This window comes from Platalea leucorodia (genome assembly GCF_965183815.1).
Source record: "Platalea leucorodia genome assembly, chromosome: 3".
Classification (NCBI taxonomy): domain Eukaryota; kingdom Metazoa; phylum Chordata; class Aves; order Pelecaniformes; family Threskiornithidae; genus Platalea; species Platalea leucorodia.
The window spans coordinates 111,237,444-111,257,961 of record NC_138825.1 but is presented as its reverse complement, the minus strand read 5'-3'; the positions used below and the strand labels follow the sequence as shown (position 1 = coordinate 111,257,961).

Genomic DNA, 20,518 nt, shown 5'->3' with positions numbered 1-20,518 from the left:
CCGCCGGCGGGGTGGGCCCGCCGGAGGGGCCGGTGCCCGCCCGCCGCCCCCCGTACCTGCCGAAATCCACCTTGCCGGAGGGGTGCGCCTCGTAGAAGTCCATGGGGGCCGCTGCGGCCGCCGGGCAGCGGCGCGGGGCTCGGGCGGGGGGCACAGCCCGCCGCGGCGGCTCCGCCCGCCTCCCTCAGCCCCGGGAGAGGGGCAGCCCGGCGCTGCGGCGGCGCCCGCTCCTCCCGACGGCGCGGCCCGCTCGCCGCCGCCGCCGCCCGCATTTAAGGCGCGGCGGGGCGGGGGGCGGACGGCGGCGGCGCTGACCCACGCCTCGCCGCGGGTGTCGGGTTTCAAAGCCGGCCCTGCCTCGCCGATCGCCTTCGCGGGGCGGGGTGGCCGCCGGGGTCGCCCCGCTGCGCCGCCGGCCCCCCCCACCCCGGGGCTCACCCCCCGCCATTTCGCACCGCCCCGCCGCAGCCTCCGGTTACTCCTCCGCGAAGATGGAGGGGGGCGGGCCCCCGGGGAGAGCGGCTCCCCCCCAGCCCGGCCCCACAGGAGAGCGGGCGGCGGGTCCCTCTCGCCGCAGCCCCCCGGAGGGGCGGCAGCACCGGTCGGACCGGACCCGGTTCCCCCCCCCCGCCCGGCTCACTCACTTGTCGTAGTCTTGTGTCATGTCTGGCGCAGGCAGCGGGCGGCAGAACTGGCCCGGCGGGTCGGGAGGGCGAGGCGGGGGCGAGCGGAGAGAGCAGCGCGCAGCCCGCCGCACCGACGGGTTTTGTCGGCTTTTCTCGCCCGCTCAGGTGGCTCCCGCAGCCGCAGGTGGACGGGCGCCGGGCGACGCTTCCCATTGGCTGCCGCCGACCGCGGGGCGGAGCCGCCGCGCCCCCATTGGGCGGCGGGGCGCGGGGGGGCGGTGCCGCCGCCGGTGCGGGGCTCCGCGGGGGGCGGCGGCGGCAGCGCGGAGGGCGCGGGCCGGGCCGCGGGGTGCTGGCCGCGGCCCCTTCCTTACAACGCTGGGGACGGCGCAAGTGAGGGACGAGTAGAAGTTGGCGGGGAGGGTGCTCGCCCGCGGCTGGCGTCCGGCCCCCAGCCCGCCCGGCAGCGCGCCCCGCTGTCAAAGGCCGATTTCCCGAGGAAAAAAAAACCTTTTTCCCCCCGGTTTCGCCTCTCCCCCGGCACGTACAGCGTTCGCGGGGGCTAAGGCGCTGTCCCCAGCCCTCCGCTCCCGGCCGCGGTAGGCGAGGGTCCCCGAGGGCCGCCCGCTCCCCCCAAGGCCCGGTGCCGCCTCACGGGACCCGGGCCCTGGGCGAGGGCTCACGGCAGGGGACGCGGGAAGCGCCCGGGGGTTCCCTTCTCCCTCTCCCACCCCACATAACCTTATTTCTTTTTCCTGCACTAAAGCCATTTTTAGGAAGGTCTAAAGACGGCACAAGGTGCATCGACTCGCACGAGCACTGCGCCGACTGCCAAAGCACAGTGGACCCTAGCATCGGTAGTGCCTCGTAGCGGAACCCGCGCTTGAAGAGAAAGGGAGGTTTACGACGGAGGTACTGCTAGAAATGCATCTAAATCCTCTGGTTTAACAGCAGAAGCAACAGTACAAATACACTGCATATATTCAAAGCGGCGCAGATGAACTTAAGATGTTTCTGATTTAAGTTTCTCCTTGAGAAATAAGGGTGGGAGGTTGCTTGTTTAAGTAACAACTTGAATCAAACCCATATAGCAACAATGCTATCTATCATATGTCAAGATGCTTCAGATAGTTACTGTAATCTAAAAGTATGCACACTAATAAGAGGTCTCTCCTTCTAGGTCAAAATCTATTCCCTATCTGTACAGGATATACTCCAATGCAAAATTATAGAAGGATAACTCAAGCAGCCAACCGAAGAGAAATATGAAACTAAAGCGAACAAACTTTCACTAAGGGTCTAATCCTGGAAGTTGCTTAATATCCTCTGACTGGATTACAACTAGTGTTCTAGAAACAAAATGCTTTGTTTGGATCTGCAAACATTGCCATTAGGACGGCAAAAGATAAATATCATTACTGAAGTAGGATCTTGCCTTACAAAGTGAAATGAACCGATGTAAATTGTTCTTTATGACATGCAATAAAAGGTATTCTGTATTTTTAACCCACTTTAAAATTTAATTCGAGATTACGTAGAAGAAAATTTCTTATCTGCTCCCACATATGAAAAAAATACTGACATCCAATTAAGATGTCAGAAAATTACATTTTTCCAAACGAGCATAACTCGCTTTGTTTCCGAAACAAATTGCAAAACCAGCTCAAAATTGCAAGTATCGGAAAGGACTGCTAACTTTCTCAGGTGTTACTCACTCCTCACGCTCCCCGCTTCCGGTCGTAGAATTCTGGGACGTGCAGACACAATCGCTGCTTTTTGGCACACGTGCATACTTTTTGTTACCAATAAAATATAATACTACTACCCCGTAGCTATAAGTGACCCAGATGCAGTACGTGCTGAAGTTCAGTCACATGTTTACATTGCACCCGAATTGCTAAAATCTTCGTAATGTGCCTCGCTTGGTATTTCTACTTAGCTAGAATTTACCATGATTTTATTCCAAATAAATCAAAGCTGTTGCCTCTGCAAAAGGGACGGCTTTTCTTAACAGCCTGAGCCGCCGATGAAAACTTAGCTATCAACATAGCAATCACTTCCACATTCAGGAGACAATGATATAAACACCGGATTGTGACACCGCTGACTAATCTGCCGGTCACAATCTAGACTCTGTAACACCACTTGTAGGTGTATTTCTCTGATGTCACTAACCAGGTTGCATCATCGCTGAATAAAACCAGGCAAGAAGCACACAGGGATTTAGCAGAGCTTTGGCTCGGGCATAAAGCCGTGCCAGCCTGATGCGGCAGCGCTCTGGCAGGACTTCCCTTGCCCTGCGCTGACTGGCGTTCGCTCCAGCTTCTTCCCGCGCTCAGCCCTTTCACCTCGATCTCGCTGCTCTCCTCCACATCTCATGCCCTTCCCTTTACCTTTCCCTCTGCCTCGGTCCTGCCTTCAGCCGCCTCCTTCCCTTCTTCACGGATTTGCTTCCTTTTAAATGAATCCCACGCGAAACATCCAAGGAACCCCACCGAACTCACGCACCATTTGCGACCATCTGGCTGAGCACTGTCTCAACGCGCTTGCACCTCTTCCTAGTCTGTCTTTTGACATCGCTATCTAGAGAAACTGGGAATTATTCTAGACAAGGATTAGGTACTGTTACGACTTACCTAACAAATAGGGTTTTAAAGTCCCATACCTGATAATTATCATCTACGCGCACTGGCCATTCACACCTGTGTAATACACAAACAAGTTGCATCAAGTTTGTAACAGTACGTTTGATTTCACAAAATGCAGCAGGGAGTCAAAACAAGGTACTTTCTATTTAATCTGAACCCCTAAGATGCGAGGGCCAGGCTGCAGAGCTGGCTGTAAAGAGCAGCGGATCTCCTATGCTTCTCCATTACACAGCCCACCAGGAAAGCTTTTTTCTTCTGCAACAGGCCTGTGGTCACTAACGATGGAGCCGGTAAAGTAAGCCCGAAGCTGATCACTGACCCCCACAGAATTAGCCTGGAGGCATCAAAGGGCTGAAAAAAAAAAAAAAAAAAAAGAGAAAAGCCCAGGCAGAGGTTCATGAACTCACTAGGAAGCGAGGTGAAAGCAGGCACAGTGGAAAGACATAGAAAGGCAAGTGGCAGTGGAAAAGGAAGCTGGAAACGCCTTGTAGGAAAGAGAGGGAAAAAAGCCAGGGGAAAAAAAAAGGGTAAAGAAATAAATGAAAGCACAATGTGTGAAATACAGAACAGGTAAAGAAATGGTTTGGTTTTCACGTCAGTCATATCCCTATATGCAATCTTGCAGGCATTCCTTAAAGATTCCCCTTTTAATTCTGTATTTAGCCCTAAAGATAATGTAGAAACTGTTGAGAGCATACAGACTAATCAGAGGCTGGAGATGCAGCTCCATCAGCTTGACTGAGGATGCTGTGAAACAACTACAATGTAAATGGATCAATTTTGCAGTAGCCTATGTATTAAAAAAAGAAGTCAGCCTGAAGCCTAGAATTTTATCAATGATAAAATCTTTAGCATGCTAACCAGTCTCACTAAACGTTTCTCGTCTCGTCTCTGCTTCCTCTGGGTTTGACTTCTGTGTACATAGGTCCTGCCACACAGGCTGACAGCGGTGTAGCAAGAGAACAGCGTGTGCAGCTCTTTGGCTGCATGCTGTTCTCTGCCTAATCCGCTTTGCTCCGCAGCACGGAAACCACCCAGCTGCCCAGTTAGGAGTTACGAATGCCAGGGATCTCAGTTCAGTAAAGAAAAATGCTTTGTCACAATCTTCTATCGACACAGCATGACTTACTGTGCTGAGGAGATCCAGGGCCAGGTGGATTCCTTCACATCCTAGCGTCAGAGCAAGTTGCAAGGGGCGGTCACGGGGAGCCCTGCTGCACCCTGTTGAGGGACCGCGGTCGAAGTCCTGCTCAGAAGCACAAGAACCAGCCTGCCCACAGATGTGAAGCCTGCCTAGCTTGCGAGGAGCTGACAGCTCACTAGGAACTCACTAGCTCCGCAGCCTGATATCCTGTCCTTGACAGCTGGGGCACGTGGATGTAGTTTTAGGACACTTCTCTTCCCTGGGCCTGTGAAGAGGTGGTGTCTTCACCCCTCTCTCTTGCAGCAGCCTCTACTCCGCACCCCTCAGGCAGCCCTGTCAGAGGGAGGCAATGCTCGCTCAGACAGCCACCGCAGGCATCCCCCATGAAAAGGCAGCACAGAAGCACCCCAGGATCCAGATCAAGCTTTCGGATTGCAACACAGACACTAAACATGCTCCACAGTGTTCTCACAAGGCAGTGGCAGGGTATGCAGACGATGAGCAAAGCCACTGCTAGGACAACAGGGAGCAGACACACAATTCTTCTACAATACAGAGCAGCCATGTGAGATTATTAGAGGAACATGCTTGTATTTTCTTTTAAAACTACCTGATGTACTGCTAGAGGCAGAGTATAGATGCTGAGGATCAGGGAGGAGTGTTCTGGCTCTGGAAATGCTGGCATTAGCAGTTGTACAAGGGCAACTATAACCTCACGTGAGGACACAAGCATTCATCATCTCCTCTCCTGCCAATCCTTACTCACTGTTGTTAACCGTTTCAGCAGCATCCTAGCAGAAGCAGCGGTGAGGAAAGCTCTTTCACGTATACCTCTTTCCACATCTTGGCCTCCCCTTTATGCTCTCCCTCATCTAATCCGGCCAGGAACAAAGGAGCTTCACACGTGGGGAGCAACAAGACCAGTAACTGTGGAGGAGATACTGGAAAGCAAGCATTCTGCATTTAGTGCAAGGACAAATGCAGCGAGAGACATTGCTTTGGCAAATCCACAGACTAACACGCTCAGCCAGGAAATATGTATGATGGTATGTGCTGGGAAGCCCATGTTGTTTTAGATCAAATAGGAGATTCATTAATCGAAGTTATCCCAACTCTTCTTTGCAAGTGAAGCAGCATAAAGTTGACTCAACCTGACATGGGGAAGGGATGGATGAACCAAGGAGCAGACACTTACTCAGGGACTTAACATTTCCAGACTTTACCTCTCCCAAAGGCCCTGTGGGTCCTGATCCTGGCCCCTTTGCTCCCAGCCCTGCAAAAGCACCCTCTTAACAACTTTCTATAAATACCCTGAAATCATTTTTCAAGACCATCAGCAAAAGTCTTGTTTATCCATAAAGGGGGAAAAGTCATTTTGAGGAAGGGACTTTTGAGCTTCCCAAGAAGTTACGAGAAAGCGAGTTATTCATTGCATTGCCTGCAACATTGCATGAAGCTTTCTCAAAGCTTCCAAACATGATTGTTTCAGGGGTCATGCTAAAAAGAGGTTTGGAAACATGTAATTACAGTGAAGCCCATACAACACACTGTGGACAATAAATTAGACTAGTATTGCTTGCAGGCATAGGGCTTTGCTGATTCTTATTCTCTGGTTAAATCAGTTTCAGGGCCCTCACTGCATAAGAGGTTAAGGAGAAAGTCAAACATCTCTCCTTCATGTCTGGAAAATGGTTAAAACTTTAAAAAGAAAAATGTATTTGACTGAGACTAAGTTGATATTGAGAATGCAGACATGCTAAGGTAGTGAAAAAAATAGTAAGGGAAAATTCCAATTCTGCTGAAGGCTGTACCTTTCAAAAGAAAATGAGACATCTCTCATATTTCTCCACTGAAACAACAGAAAGGTTGCATTATTTAGGAGAACTCATAAAGCAAGGTTACTTTTGCACTCCTAAAGACAGAAAAAAAACCTGTTAAAATATAACACACAAACTAGGAAAAAGCCTAAATTCACTTTAGAAGGCACATCAAGGTCTCAGAATAACTGATTTGCTATTGTTAATAATATAGTTAATAATTATTTAACTATAAATCTTCTCTATATATAATGTTTTAAAAGTTTAATCTAAAAAAACACTTGCCTTTATCTATATACTTAAGAACTCTCATTCAACTTTTAGAGTAAGAAACAAAACAAACTGAGTCTCTTTACTTAAAATTTCCACGGGAAGAAGTACAAAAAAAGTAGCTGCCAGAAAGTTGAGTTTTCTCCGGACATCTTCAGCAAATAGTTACAGAAAGGAGCTGCAACTTAAAAGTAGATAGAAGAGGTGGCTGGAGCTGCTGGGTTGCGGCAGACAGCCTACCCTTCAGCGATCCGCGGATAGCTGTCTGTTCAACCAGCGCGGCTCCACCTCAGGGTTACGTTAACTGGACTCAAAGTAGTTGTCCCAAGAGAGCTCAACTCCACTTCACTGAAGATAAGGCACTCTTGTGGCTCGTCAGCTTCTTAAACATCATTACTCCAACGTAAGTGTTGATTGATTAAACTGGATAGAACTAACATTAAGTATTTTAGGGGCACACCCTTTACTTTTAAATCTGACTCTTAACCTATGTGTCCAGAAGGCACATGGCTCTTGATGATTAACTGCAAGCTTTATTCCAGTTTATTAAAGTACAGCTTTAATTTATTCTAACATCTAAGGGAGCTTTGTTACATTTGTAACAATGTAACAATGAGCACAGTATTTTTAATTTATGAAGCTCGGATTTTACTACTACAGTAGTTTTAAAAGAAAGGTGTACCTATAATTAAGTGCATAAGTCTTTCAAATAAAGAATTCTGAATTAAATGAATCCTTTATGTATAATAAGGTGTCTTTTAGATAGTTAATTCAAAACTTTAACAGATATTGCAGTAAAAAGAATGAGACACTTTCAGTCGCTTGAGCAAGCACTGTTGAAAACACTGACAATGGGTATTACACTTCTGTAGGTTTTTAACTGATACAAATACTCATCTAAAACAAGAACAACGAACAATTACATGTTACCAAATATTTACAAACTTTAGTAATTCACTCAGGTGAGGTCAAACAAACTAGGTAATGGCTAATTTTAAAACATAAACACCAGACACAAGATGAGATTCAAATTGGTATATTCAGAGTCCATTAATGCAAACATCAGTTCAAGACACATCTTGTTAGAAGTCTTAGGTATCTAGCACAACGTGGCAACAGATGCTTATGAAACTCAGTGAAATTGTACACACTTATGAAATCTGTAACATACAACAACAGCTCAGTCTGCTCTTCCCTCATCACGCACAGTTTAGCTCTGTATGGCTAAAACTATGCCTTCTCATCTGCATGTTACAATCACTTTCTAGGACCATTGCTCTAAATCCCTGTTCTACAATAACTACTTAAAATATCTGAAAAAGTAATAACTTCCACCCAAACCGTGTCTTTTCTGTCACCTTAAATGAGGACACCGCGCTCAATTACCTCCTGCCTCTACTGAGCCAGCGAAGCCTCCTGGTTTGCCAGTATTTTCAATTAACTATTACAACTTACCTTTAATAGTCCTGTCTGCTCTACCCGTGCTTCAAATAACTGCTTTATCACTTTGCTCCAGACAGGTAGGGCAGCACATCTCCTCTCCTATCATTTGCCTGTTCTCAATTTTGAGACAACAGCTTCACGGATTTAACTGCAACAGATTTTAAACCCTTCCATCACGCTCAGAGTCTACTCGCTGAACTAATTACCTTCCCAGATTACATCTCACTGAAGCCCTTGCTCAGGAAGGAAGCTATTACTCTTTTTAAAGTCTGCAGACACCATTTTTCTTGTCTATAATAATGCTTAGAAACAGCTGTTTATTTTGGTTTTGATCAAATAGATTTGGCAACTTCTGTACTCCGTACTGATGGTCGGACTTGCTGAATTTTATTCCATTCAACTGAAAGCAGCGTTATTCATCCGGGGATCTACTCAACATCTCTGTTCAACATATGTATACGTTATGGTGTCTTTAATGTAGTGGCAGCACCCAACCTCATTTACACGTTGTCTGGGACACTTTAAAAACACAGCGCATAAATAAGATCAAGCATGAGAAACTGGCAGAATGGCTGAGGCACAAGCTGCTGAAGATGCTGGATCATAAAGCGGTCAGAAGAAATTCAAACGACAGTAGCGTTGCAAAAGAAGAATGACAGGAGGACCTGGCAGTTACCATTGCACAAGAAGTAGGATAGGCAGTTCCAGGTATAAAAGTAGCTGCAAAATCTGTGAAGCCTGGAGTGGAACATGGACCTGAAAGGTGTTAACTTGAATGAGAGGCTCAGGCATAACAAGAGACTGGGAGATATACAGGATGGAAGGGAACGTAGAAAACAGTGCCAGAGTTGCTCCAGAACAGCCTGTTTAGAAACAATGACTAAAAAACTCACTGCAGTGAAAACATCAACCAACTGCTCCTTTTATTTGTTAACATGCTATTTCAAAACAAAGTAAACATTACTTTCTAGAAATGTATTTGCTGTCCTGCAACAGTAGGTAAAAAAAATAGATAATATTTTAATTGCAAAAATCTCACCATGTAATTAGATGCTAACGTGCTGTCCGGTACACTCGAAGTATGTACAATTATGCCAAAAAATGGTAATTTCATAGCTTCCTGTTGGCTTTGATGCAAAGTGAGGAAATAAATTGTGATAAACAATTCCCTTGGTAACTTTCCCAGATGGAAACCAGTGACTTAAATTATAGATAAAATGACACTACAACTAAAGTACAGTAGTAGATCTCAGCACTACTATCTTAACAAAAGATTTCCATGCAGGCAAAAGGATCAATCTAAGTTTAGATGTAATACCATGGTTTGGGATCCAACCAACTAATTTACACAGTTTTAATACTGTTATTTTTACGCCTTTTTACTTCCTTAAGCCTGTGTTGTATTTTGGCTTTTTATAGAGTTTTTTATTAAAAAGTTTGTGTTCTATCACACACACCTCGTCATGGATATAAGAGGGCTGTATCCTCAGAAGAAAGGAGAATAACCTTAGCACAAAATGGTAACTCTGGGGAAAGTCCACTTCTCTGTAATGAGCCAGATGACCACACAATCTGAAAAGAAAGGGGAAAAAAAAAAGCCCTAAATTACAAGTGTATTTAGTTAGTATTTAGCTAGCATTTCTCTATTTAATTGTAATTAGAGGAAAACTCTACATTTTACCAACAGCATACATCACAATTCTGGTCTACAATGTCGATTCTGTGAAGGGATCCACTCCTGCAAAACCCTGAAGCAGAGGATCAGACCAAGACATGTTCGGAGATGGTGCAGACACGGTAAGAAGGAGAAGCCCGTATAGCTTCTTGCACTATGAATCAAGACCATACTCAACCAGGCAAAGAATGCATTCTTTGCCTTTCCGGACTAAATTGAACCAGCTTTTGTCCTGCCAGCTTTTAGCAAATGTAGCAGAGTGTGTAAATGGCTACCTTAATTTATTTTTAAAATTTCTAAGACTATCCAGTGCAGACACCCCAGGCTCTTTTCTCTATTCTTTGCCCACACTCTCTGTATGGTCCCCTCTCCTATTCCTGACACTATGCCATGGGATTATAACCCATCCATTTCTTGCCTTTGTGGGCTAACTATAAATTATCTGCCTAGAAACAAGAGAGAAAAGCTAAGTTCAAGTCAATGGAATAACACAGGAAACACTGGGGCAAACATCAACCAGGTCGACAGAAAGTAATTAATGCTGTAGTAGCCTTCTGCTTAATTATTTTGTAGCTTTCACAGTGAAAATGTTAATGAAAATGATGAGGTGATTTTATTGATGAAGTATTTAATGAAAATAGCAGACCAGACTCACTGGTAACAAGTGTCAGACTGAACAAAAAATGACACAGAGGACAGACTGTAGAGATCGATCCATAAACATAAAGTTCAGCAATTTAGGTTGGAAAAATACCCTGTTTGGGGTTATTCCCAAATTTGTTTTGATTAAAAGTGGTAAGTTTAAAATAGTATAAAATTCATCTGTTTCATTTTTAAAAAAAAACCTTTACATTGATATGGGGATTTAGGTGCTATTCCCCATATAAGCCCTATGCATTGTCTAGCTTACTAGGTATTGCCCTCGGATGTGGAGAAGCAGAGTTTAAAATTTCCCCTCTGATTCAGAGCAGCGGTCTTAAATATTCACCAGAACAAGGACTGGAACCTGTCTGTCCCAATTTACAGGCAAGTGTGCTAATTACTAGACTATAGAGTCATTTGCTCACTCCCTCTGGCCCAACGAACATTTACATTTTACCTCAAACTGGAGGAACAGACGGACCCGTCCCGGAGTGCCACGCAAGCCGCGCTACGGGGAGCGGAGTCTTTGTTTAAAGCCTCCCGAAGTCTGGCAGATGGGAAATCTGAAATCAGGTCTCTTGCACTGTACATCCCATCATCTGCCCTACCTCATGTTGCCCAAAAGCTGCCAGCGACTTCTTACAAAAACTAAATTAAATCAGACATTTCGGCAGCGTCAGAACGAATTAGCTGACCCCACATCCCAAGGCGTTCGCTAAATTCGAGCTTCACTGAGAGATGTTGTTGGCTGAACCAAACCTGCATTTTTGGGCTAATATGAATTAAGGCATTTTGCTACATCCTAGTCCTAACCCCAGATTCAGCAATTACAGCTCTTATGGCGACTTATGTGTCAAATCTCGGTCTTCACTGGGGGTGGAGGGGAGTGATATTGTATATTCTGAGGCAAACACATAAATTACATCAATACTGTGAAGCACCTATTTGATTAACTGCAGTTACACTTTTCACAAGAGCACCTAAACACACAGACCTTTTTGCCCCATTTTGTGCGATTTACCTTTAAGAGCATCTCTGAAGAGCTAAAAAAATCCCAAGTGATTTTAAATTTAGATGTAATAAGTGAAATCCATTTTTCTCAACATTTTCCACACATTATAATACCTCATCATAGATCACCTAAAGACTTCTATACCAAATTAATTTAGAATCCAGTTTAAAACTGAAAGTTTTAAAATAAAATAAAGTAAAATGTAAAAGCATTTTACCAACCATTTGACCGATCTCAGCTTTGCCCACACTGAAATCATACTTTAGCCCTAGGATTAAAGCATTTCAGTAGTCCGAGTTAGACCATGCTGATTTTTAGAGAAAGAGAATTTGTAAGTTTGGTTTTAGTTCTATTATACATACACACAGTTTCATAAGATAAAACCTCATATCTGAGGGAGGAGATGATGTTTTCCAAAGTTAAGTAAGTGTCAGATGTATAATTAACTACTTGCATTGCAAATGATATAATGGGAAATTTAACCAGTTAGAATTTAAATTCAAATCTTGTTTCATGAAGGCTATGACAGTTTGCCATTAACTTTTTAATATATTACATATGAAAATGTAGGCTTAAAAACAGACTTTGCATGAAATATTATTCACACAAGCATACACCAAAATATCCACTCATTCAGTGTGTACACAAGATTTACGCAAATTTGTGGTAAAAGGATTATTACCTCTCCTCCCTTCAAAAAAAAAAAAGCTTCTTATTCATACAAAAGAATGAATCCATACAACCAAAGCTCTTGTAATATAACACTGTGTTTACATTATTCCAACCCATTTCTGTCACAGTGGATATGTGAAAGGTAATATGAAAAGGAAAAAAAAAGATAAGCAAATAAATCCACTGAAAGACAGAAAAGACTGCATACATGTAAAAGCCAGTTATTTTCAAGGGGAATATTTAACGTCTTAAAAATCAGGAGCATATCACCACGATTTTGTAGGGGCTGTTGCTCTCTTAAGCTTGACATTTAGAAGTATATACCAGATAAAGAATTAAGATGTTATTCAATGTGCTAATGAAAACTCATTTCACATTAACGTACCTCTTTTCCAAAAAACACCCTCCAACTGCACACATGAGAAATTCAGGAGAATCCAATCCATCTGCAAAGTTAATCTTTTTCACTGATACCCGCTCGTACATTCATTTTCTGCATTAGGATTTCATGATACAACCAATGGCAGAACCAAAATCTGATCTATGATCCAGAAGCCTTATCTACACCACCAAGGGAGTTTGTGAGAAACACTATATTAGATATTTTTGATTCCTTGGAGTAAATGCTGCTGAACTCCTATGCTCCCTCAGCAGGGCTTTTGCTCTCTGTCTCTGGCCATGATTCTCTGCCAGCACCCACCAAACAGAAAATTCACCAATTTTTGTTCAATTTGATACAAGAGAAGAAGATATTAAGGACCAGTGAGAAGTTCAACACAAACCAGGCAGGTACTGAAATATCCCTATAACGTTGTACAAGGCTGGATTAGCTGGGCTATCATTCTCCTTGCTACTTAGGTCCTTTAAAGAAAATAATTTTACTAACAAATAGCATGACTGTTTTGATATACCCTTAATTGAAAAAAAAAAAAAAAAAAAATTTCCCTTTCACTTGCGAAAGTCAGGATTTGGGAACAGTTCTCTAGTAAAGACAGACACTAAACTTCCTTAATAGCAGAAGATGTTTTCTTTTCCCATATTTCTTATTTGACTTTTCCAGTAAAAGAAATGTCATCTTTTAAAAAAATACAACTGTTGATTGCCGATATGCCTAGATGAAATAGTGATAGAGTCCTTTTCACTCATAATTTTTTTTTAAAAAACATGTTCTCGAAGCATTAATTGCCTGCTTATTTGAACTCTGACTACTAATTTTAACTTTAATTTTGATTAAGGCCACAACAAAAGAAGTACAGTGATTTAAAAAATTAATTTCCTGTGCTTTTTTGGGGTCCAGGGGAGAGAGGAACAGAACTGTTTTCCCATTCTCTGGAGAGCTGTGGCGCAAGTTTTTTCTAAAATACTATGAAGAAGGAAGTGAATATTTGTATCTAGCTGCTACTCTTGCCATGTGACTCTAGTTGTTGATTTTGTCTCATCTCCTCTCTTCTCAAAAGCTCACTTTGATCACTCTTCATATTACAATTTGTCTACTCCCAATCCAAGACTAACCATTTTGCACACGCCCTTTTCTACAAATGATTTTAACTATATGTGAATACATAGGTGTGTACACACCCCATAGTTGTCATTTGTAAAAATGTATATAGCACTTTACTTTCAGGAGAACCTTCCAAAATGTATTTAACAAAAATTTGGATACTTACTTCTCAGTACATAGTTTAACTGTACACAGCCAATAGTCAGGGTTCATGGCGGTAAGTAAACCACATTTTTCTTGCAAAATTCCCTTCAGGCTATGCCCGTGAAAACAACTCCCATCTGTGTTTTCTTCAGACCAACGTAACTGAAAACTTGAAGGATTTGGCTTCTCAGCAGGTCGCACTGAACCAGACAGCTTGCCAAACTGATTTTGTAAGTTCACAACCATTTCTGTACAAATAGAAACAAAAAAACAAGGCAAAAGTATTAAGTATTAGAATACTGTTTAGAGGTAATTAATACAGGAAGAAAATAGGGTATCTGTGCCTTTTTTTTAGTTTTTCTTTTTTCTTTAAACCTCTGTATGGAATACCGAGAAACCTTGGAAGGCCTGTATGTTCTCTCCTCCACTCCATTTAAAATTCAACTCTGTCACGTGTTTTAGGGAAAAAGATTTTGAAAGACAATTTAAAACAATTTAAAAATTTAAAGACAATTCATACCTAATGATACTAATACTGGAGTACTCCAAAAGGACTCCCCAAGTAAAAACAGTAAAATCCATTTGATACTGCTGGTATTTTTATTCTGATAGAAGACGCATGCCAGGATGCCTTTCTCTGTATGTACCTGGTTGTATGCTATCACTCAGACTGGCTAAGATCTTTTGAGTAGTTTCCTGTGTACCAGAATTAAGGAAGCCTGGTTTCATACCCATATGGATTTAAGGTTAAACTTTTCATAGTACAAATTTCAACTGGGAAAAAAAGAACAAAAAAAACCCCAACCCACTCCACCTTTCCCCACTGCTAGTGAAACAATGAGAAACTTTCATAAGTTACTGAGGCTGAGAAGGGAGAGAAGATATGATGATAGATCAGCACACACAATATGACCGCCTAAGCCATGTTTTCCTAGGATAAAAAGCAAGTTAAAAAACACTGTTGTTGGAGCTTCAACTTCTTTTTATGATCTGTATCTGAATAAACTAATTCATAAACTGGAAAAAAAGCAGAAAAGACATCCTAAAGTAATCCAAGGCCTGGGAATCTTAGTTTTCAAGAGGACACTAAAATCTACCATCAAAACAAAGTCTGAGGAAGGTTTCTGAAAACCTGTATCTGGCACTAAGTGTTCTAGAGCACTCTTTGCGTAGGTATTCTTTGTCTCTACTATTTTAAATTTGTTTTAAGATTAATCTTGCCCAGTTGCAATGGCACTATGTGATATTCCTGCTTGCAACAGCCAGCGGTAAAGCTCCATAATCTAAGTGGTCCTCTTCTAGCTCAAAGAGAAGCAGAGTCAGAAGAGGAATCTAGAGTGCCACAGAAATGATGAACAATGAATCATTATTCACTTTTTGTTATAAACACAGGAACTAGAGGACATCTGAGCAAATGATCAGCTTGAAATAAATAAACCTAAGTGTGTTTTTCCACAGAACATGACTTGACTGAAGGATCACCCCTACTGAATTTTGAAGAGTAACAACATTCAAGAAACCCCAATTGCATTCTTGAAAGAGAAATCCAACATGAGTTATTCAAACCAAATAGGATTATTCAACTTGTTTAGAAGTCCCCGAACCAGTCACTTCCAGAAACTGGAAGAGTATATAAAGGGAAAAATATCACTTGCCACACTTAATATCTCTCTCCAAATATCTGCTGCTTACTAGATACCATTAAATGTAGAATGAAGAGCTTCAGATCTAATTTGGTTGAATAAAATTCTGGTTTTCCGTATTTCCACAGATAAGCAGGGGTTTTGTTGTTTTGTTTGTTTGCTTTTATGTCAACGTAAAACACAGTAATTTCTTTCAAGTACTTCTAGAGCTACTAAAATAAAGTAGATGTACCTGCATTCTGACCACGTATAGCTAGCTGGTCAAGTAAAGTCATGTTCAGACAAGGCTTCCTCACTTTCTATAGAAGACTGCAAGAAGGAGTGGGAGAGAAGAGGGACATGCAAGGTCTACCAAAGGACATACTGGGATATCCATACCAAAGGATACGAGGAAGTAGAGGAGAAAAGGGACTGGAAAGCTATGGAAGACCAACAACAATTCACAAAGATCACAGTTATGTAAAGGCAGCTGACCAACCAGTGAAGATGAGGACAGAGTACTCATTCTGAGATGAGGTTCAGTAGGTCATTAGGAAGACTGGCAAAGGCAGTTTCAGTTAAGCATGAGGAAAATGTCTGTCTGAAGAATTCCAGCCACAGGTTGTAAAACAGTACTACAGTAATTGTACCCAGAGATGAAAGAGAGAAGATTAAGTATTTTAAGATGTAAATGTTATCACAGTCAGGGCCGCAGATTTTCTATGATGGGAAAAGTCGGAGCAGATTTCTCCATTGCTGGGAAGAGGCAAAGTTTACTCACGTCTTCTCTTAAGAACTTTAGATTTCTTCTGTGCTGAATAAAACAGTGGCTTTTCACATCTCCACAGATACCTACCAGTAAGAGACATAAGAATTGTTAGGAAAAAGAAAGCTGGAGCAAATAAGTAAAAGAATAGTAATTTCTTAGAAATACTTCTAGAGCTATTAAAATAAAATCAGAATAATCTAATGGTTAGTGCTATTAAAAGCCACTGCCCCCCCAACGCATCTAGGAAGACTTTTTTCAGAGTAGGAAAACTGAGGCATGTATGCCTAGATTTACTGTAATCAGTTAATTGTTCAGTTGTATAAGCTACTTGTCACAGAAAATGAGCATTTAATTAATATGCTGGGTAAATATTACAAGTGTAAATAAAAAATTAAGATAGGGATTTAATAGCTCTATTCACCCAGGCTTGCTGGATGGAAATATGGAGCAAATTCCTAACCTTTTTAATTTCTGTAGGAGTCAGGATTTCATATAAAACTGACTACCTTAAAAAAGATGAAGTACTTGAAAACCTCTTACTTGGCTCTTTCTTCGTCCAATTTCTTTTGCTCTACATCCAAGGAACATTTTATAACCTTGTACCACTTTTTGAACTCAAAATATGGACCACCTGAATAAAACATTCACATTTTAGGTTGGGAAGAAGTCAAAGAAACATGTGATACACAGAAGGTGGTCTTCACACAGTTAGACCCTGCATCTTCCACCTGTATGCAAACCTATCCTGAATTTTATGTGCTTTAAGAAGACATACCTGATCTAACAATTCTGTAAGAAAAAGAAAGGCAGAAATGCAGTGAAAGAACAGCATGTCATAAGAAGCGCAAAGAAGCTCCTTAGCTTAGTATAAATTTCATAGATTTACCACAATTCAACCCTTTTCCCTCCTTTTTGAAAATTAAGCCTAGAAACCACCCCCTCTCTACCAAGTGAACTAGATCTCCACAGTGTGAAATGGCCTTCATCTTTTTGAGAGCTAACTTCAAGGGATTAATGAAACTATACATCAAGGTTAGGTTTAAACAAATAAGATCTAAACAAGCTTAGATTTAAGATTTCAAATAGTTTCATCAACTCCCCCCTGTCTATCCTACTACCCTTGAAATGTTACAGGGCAGGAAGGATGGACCAGACAACTGTACTCACTTCGTATCAGCCTCCCATGTTTTTGAGCACAGGAACTTCACTCATTGATATGCGAACAAATATTTACCAGCACATGCAAGAACATTAGGGCATATGGCATTCTAGCAGCACATTTATCATCGATGCTCCAAAGAGGCACAGGACTGAAGTAGACCAACTGGGTACAGTAAGTGTAAGAATTTCAAACAGAACTATGGTGTAGATTTATATACTTAAAATATAATCAACTCTCATTACCTGTGGGTGGATTATCTGCATTGTGAATTAACCAGGCTTTGCATTTCCCCATCACCCCAGCTGCACTGCATGTGATGCTTGCATCATGCTTAGCTTTGCCAGCTAGCTGTTTAAACTGTTTTGAAGGTGAATATACTGTTCTTATAATCAAGCTTATATACGTTTTGTATTATCTGCCTTTTTGCTATTCAAGTTATCCTGCCACAGGATGTCTTAGGTGCTAGAAATATAGATGGACTCAAAAAGCACCAGACAAATGAAGGGAAGAAAGACCCTTCAGTAGTTCTTAAAATTCAAAAGTGTGGATACAACTTCTTTTATGAACTCTTTAAACCCAGAGGTTTAAGTAAGTACCCCTGAAGTGCTGGGAGAGCATTCCAGGGTGGGGTGACGGAAATTTTTTTTAAACTTCCTATGAATTATTAAGCATCTGTCACAAGCAAAACCACTGTCAGAGACATGATGCTACACTATAACAACCGTTTACCTGGCCAGTACTGCTAGTCCGGTGTTCATATAGCTGAGCTGACTGAAAAATACACCGCTCTGCGATACACACATCCATATATACATCTCGGTCACATGTTTTATTTGAACATAAACAGTACTGTGTATGTGTGCAGTTCACAGAACATACACACACAAACACACTAGGTAACTACAACTATCTACTGTACAGCTTCCAGTCTGTCTTGAAAAACTGTAGGAGCTGAAATACTATTTTTTTTAATTAAAAAAAAAAAAAGACTAGAGAAAGAATAGTTAAATTGAGAATGGAGTCAACATAAACTGGATCTTTAAAACTCAGTATTAACCATTATTCATTTCAGCGCGCTAACTTTGGGAAAATGCCAGAGGCAGTTTTGAGCTCTGGCAATAATCAGTGCTCTAACAGAAATTCTCACATCAGCTCCTCTGCACAGCTGCTCACCTTCACCTCAACATATTAAGGATAGGGACAACATAACATTGCACATATATCATTTTGCACCAGCAGATTTTAAAGTAAAAAGTGGGCAAAGAATGAGCTGTTAATTCCCAAGGGCAATGAGACTTATTAATAAGGGAGAAACCCCATTAAGACGTTAATGGCTTTGAGCCTCAGCTTGTAAGCTGTTGCACAACTTCTACTCTTGTCACTATTACATACTTCAAGTCTTCAAGGGAAATGAAAGGGGAAAAAAAAAAAAAAAAGATCCAAAAATAAGTCTGTGTATCCACCTGAAAATGAGAATTACCGGTTTTAGTTAACAGTGATGACTATCTCTAGATACAGCAGTAATTGTGCTCACGCATGGCTAACACCGATTTTATTATTGACTTAAATTTTTAAAAAGTAACAGAAGGGTCAAATGGACCCAAAACTGGATGGAAGGCTTAAAAGATAAACCACTGTAACACATCTTTGATCTTATCTTCAACTGTGATCTGGATCAGGCCGTGGAACATCTTCCTGAAGATTTCTAATCTTTGATTTGGTCTTTCTGCCCTCAAAGAACCATGTTCACACCATTATCTTCTCTATCTTAATTGCTGCTAGCTTTTCCACACTCTCTCAGGATTATTTGGACTAAGAAAATAGATTACATCTGAAATATGTTACACACTAAGACATTTTATTTAACAAGACTAAACAAGTTTGGATTTTATCATAAACGTGGTTTGATGCCCCTAATAACTATCTGCTATTTACGATCAAAGTGCGTTCCCTCTTTACTGCGTATCCATTCATCTTCACCTACCATGCATAAAATTCTAAAACAAGAGGCAAACACGCACAAGGAGAAGCAAAAAAGTACCTAGCAAAATGTGTACCAAATTCCCCTATCCAGTACAATAAGAATTATGCAGGTAAACTGAGATGATTTTACATAAACAAGATCTACTGTTTTCTTTGAATAAAGATTTGCCCTAAAAGAATAAATGACAAAAACACATTTTAATGATCAATAAGACAAGTCTTTCTAAGCCTGATTACAAAGTTATTTCATTTACAAAATCATACGACTGCTTCTACTAGAATATTTATGTACCTTCTTTGTTATTTTTATTTCTTTCTTCAGCAAAGTCTGAAAGTAACCTGAAAAAAAAAATCAGGCTATTTTATAGATCCAAATACTGCACTTTTCACATGAATTTCAAATACAACCAACAAAAATTACACCCTAATTTTATTCCAAGTTTCAGATTCAAATTGATGATTTTTAAAAAGAAGCAATACGTAATGTCTAAAATGCCTTCAGTGTATGTTTTATGCTACTGAACTTAATCAAAATTCAAATACTTTAAATTTAATATTACTAAAGGAAGAATGATCCAAGACAATCATTTACACTATTTGAAATATGGGCTTTGCTAGAGATTTGCCTGTACACTTACCATTCATAGTGATCATCTAGTAAAAACAATAATTTGAGCACAACTACAATAACTGCTGCAGCAAGAACATCGTATTTCACGTTTCTTGTTGACTTATTTCCAGGCACAAGAGTCAGGAAATCCACTTCTCCAATACAGATCTTTTTCACCACTCGACAAGTCCAATTATGCAATTCATCTGATTAATGTAAATAAAAATTTAAAATTAGTATGTTGAGACACGCTAGAAGTACTTTTACAGTGCAAATATGTTGGTCATTTGAGGAAAACAATGCTTATGTCTTTTAGGACCATTAGACAGCAATTTTTTTCAGGCTAAAAAGTATTTTGGGGTATTTTTTAACATACTAGGCAACCTTCACTGTGCGCACATGGAAAACAGTCGTGACTTACATATTCACATGGAGAAAAAAAAAAATTCACATTTTTAATAGTGTTTTGATGTTACTTGAATGATGTTGGATCATCCTGAATGTTGTGGGAAAGCCTATCTTAGATCTACATAAATACAGTTTCAAAAAACCCCCAAAGCCAAAAACTTGTCGCAAACTTTTTTCCTGCATGTTGACTAAACATCCATGCAAGAACGGATTCAGTACTGCAAAGAGGAACAGAGGCTAGTTTTAAAGAAGTTATAGCCGGGTATGAACAGGAGCCCAGCATGGCAGGGCAACACTCGCTGCCACCCCGACAAAACCTGGCCGAGGCACAGATAATCCCAGCTGAGGTTAAAACTGGCATTACACTATA

General features: G+C 41.4%; 2 protein-coding genes across 2 annotated transcripts in view; both read right to left on the bottom strand.

Annotated features, from left to right (window-relative positions):
- The window catches only part of GRHL1 (grainyhead like transcription factor 1), a gene marked incomplete at both ends in the record, with an annotated part of 41,271 nt that extends 41,168 nt beyond the window's left edge, over positions 1 to 103 (bottom strand). Inside the window, one exon of the mRNA XM_082306197.1 lies at positions 57 to 103. Coding sequence (XP_082162323.1) covers positions 57 to 103 — 47 coding nt within the window. The remainder of the gene's footprint in view (positions 1 to 56) is intronic.
- Positions 104 to 8,999: 8,896 nt separating this feature from the next.
- Positions 9,000 to 20,518, bottom strand: part of TAF1B (TATA-box binding protein associated factor, RNA polymerase I subunit B) — a 50,216-nt gene continuing 38,697 nt past the window's right edge. The window contains exons 10-15 of the mRNA XM_082306716.1: positions 19,769 to 19,946; positions 19,423 to 19,469; positions 16,526 to 16,616; positions 15,998 to 16,068; positions 13,617 to 13,842; positions 9,000 to 9,520 (exon numbers count right to left, since the gene is read on the bottom strand). Of these exons, the coding sequence (XP_082162842.1) occupies positions 9,328 to 9,520; positions 13,617 to 13,842; positions 15,998 to 16,068; positions 16,526 to 16,616; positions 19,423 to 19,469; positions 19,769 to 19,946 (806 nt within the window). The 3' untranslated portion in view covers positions 9,000 to 9,327. The remainder of the gene's footprint in view (positions 9,521 to 13,616; positions 13,843 to 15,997; positions 16,069 to 16,525; positions 16,617 to 19,422; positions 19,470 to 19,768; positions 19,947 to 20,518) is intronic.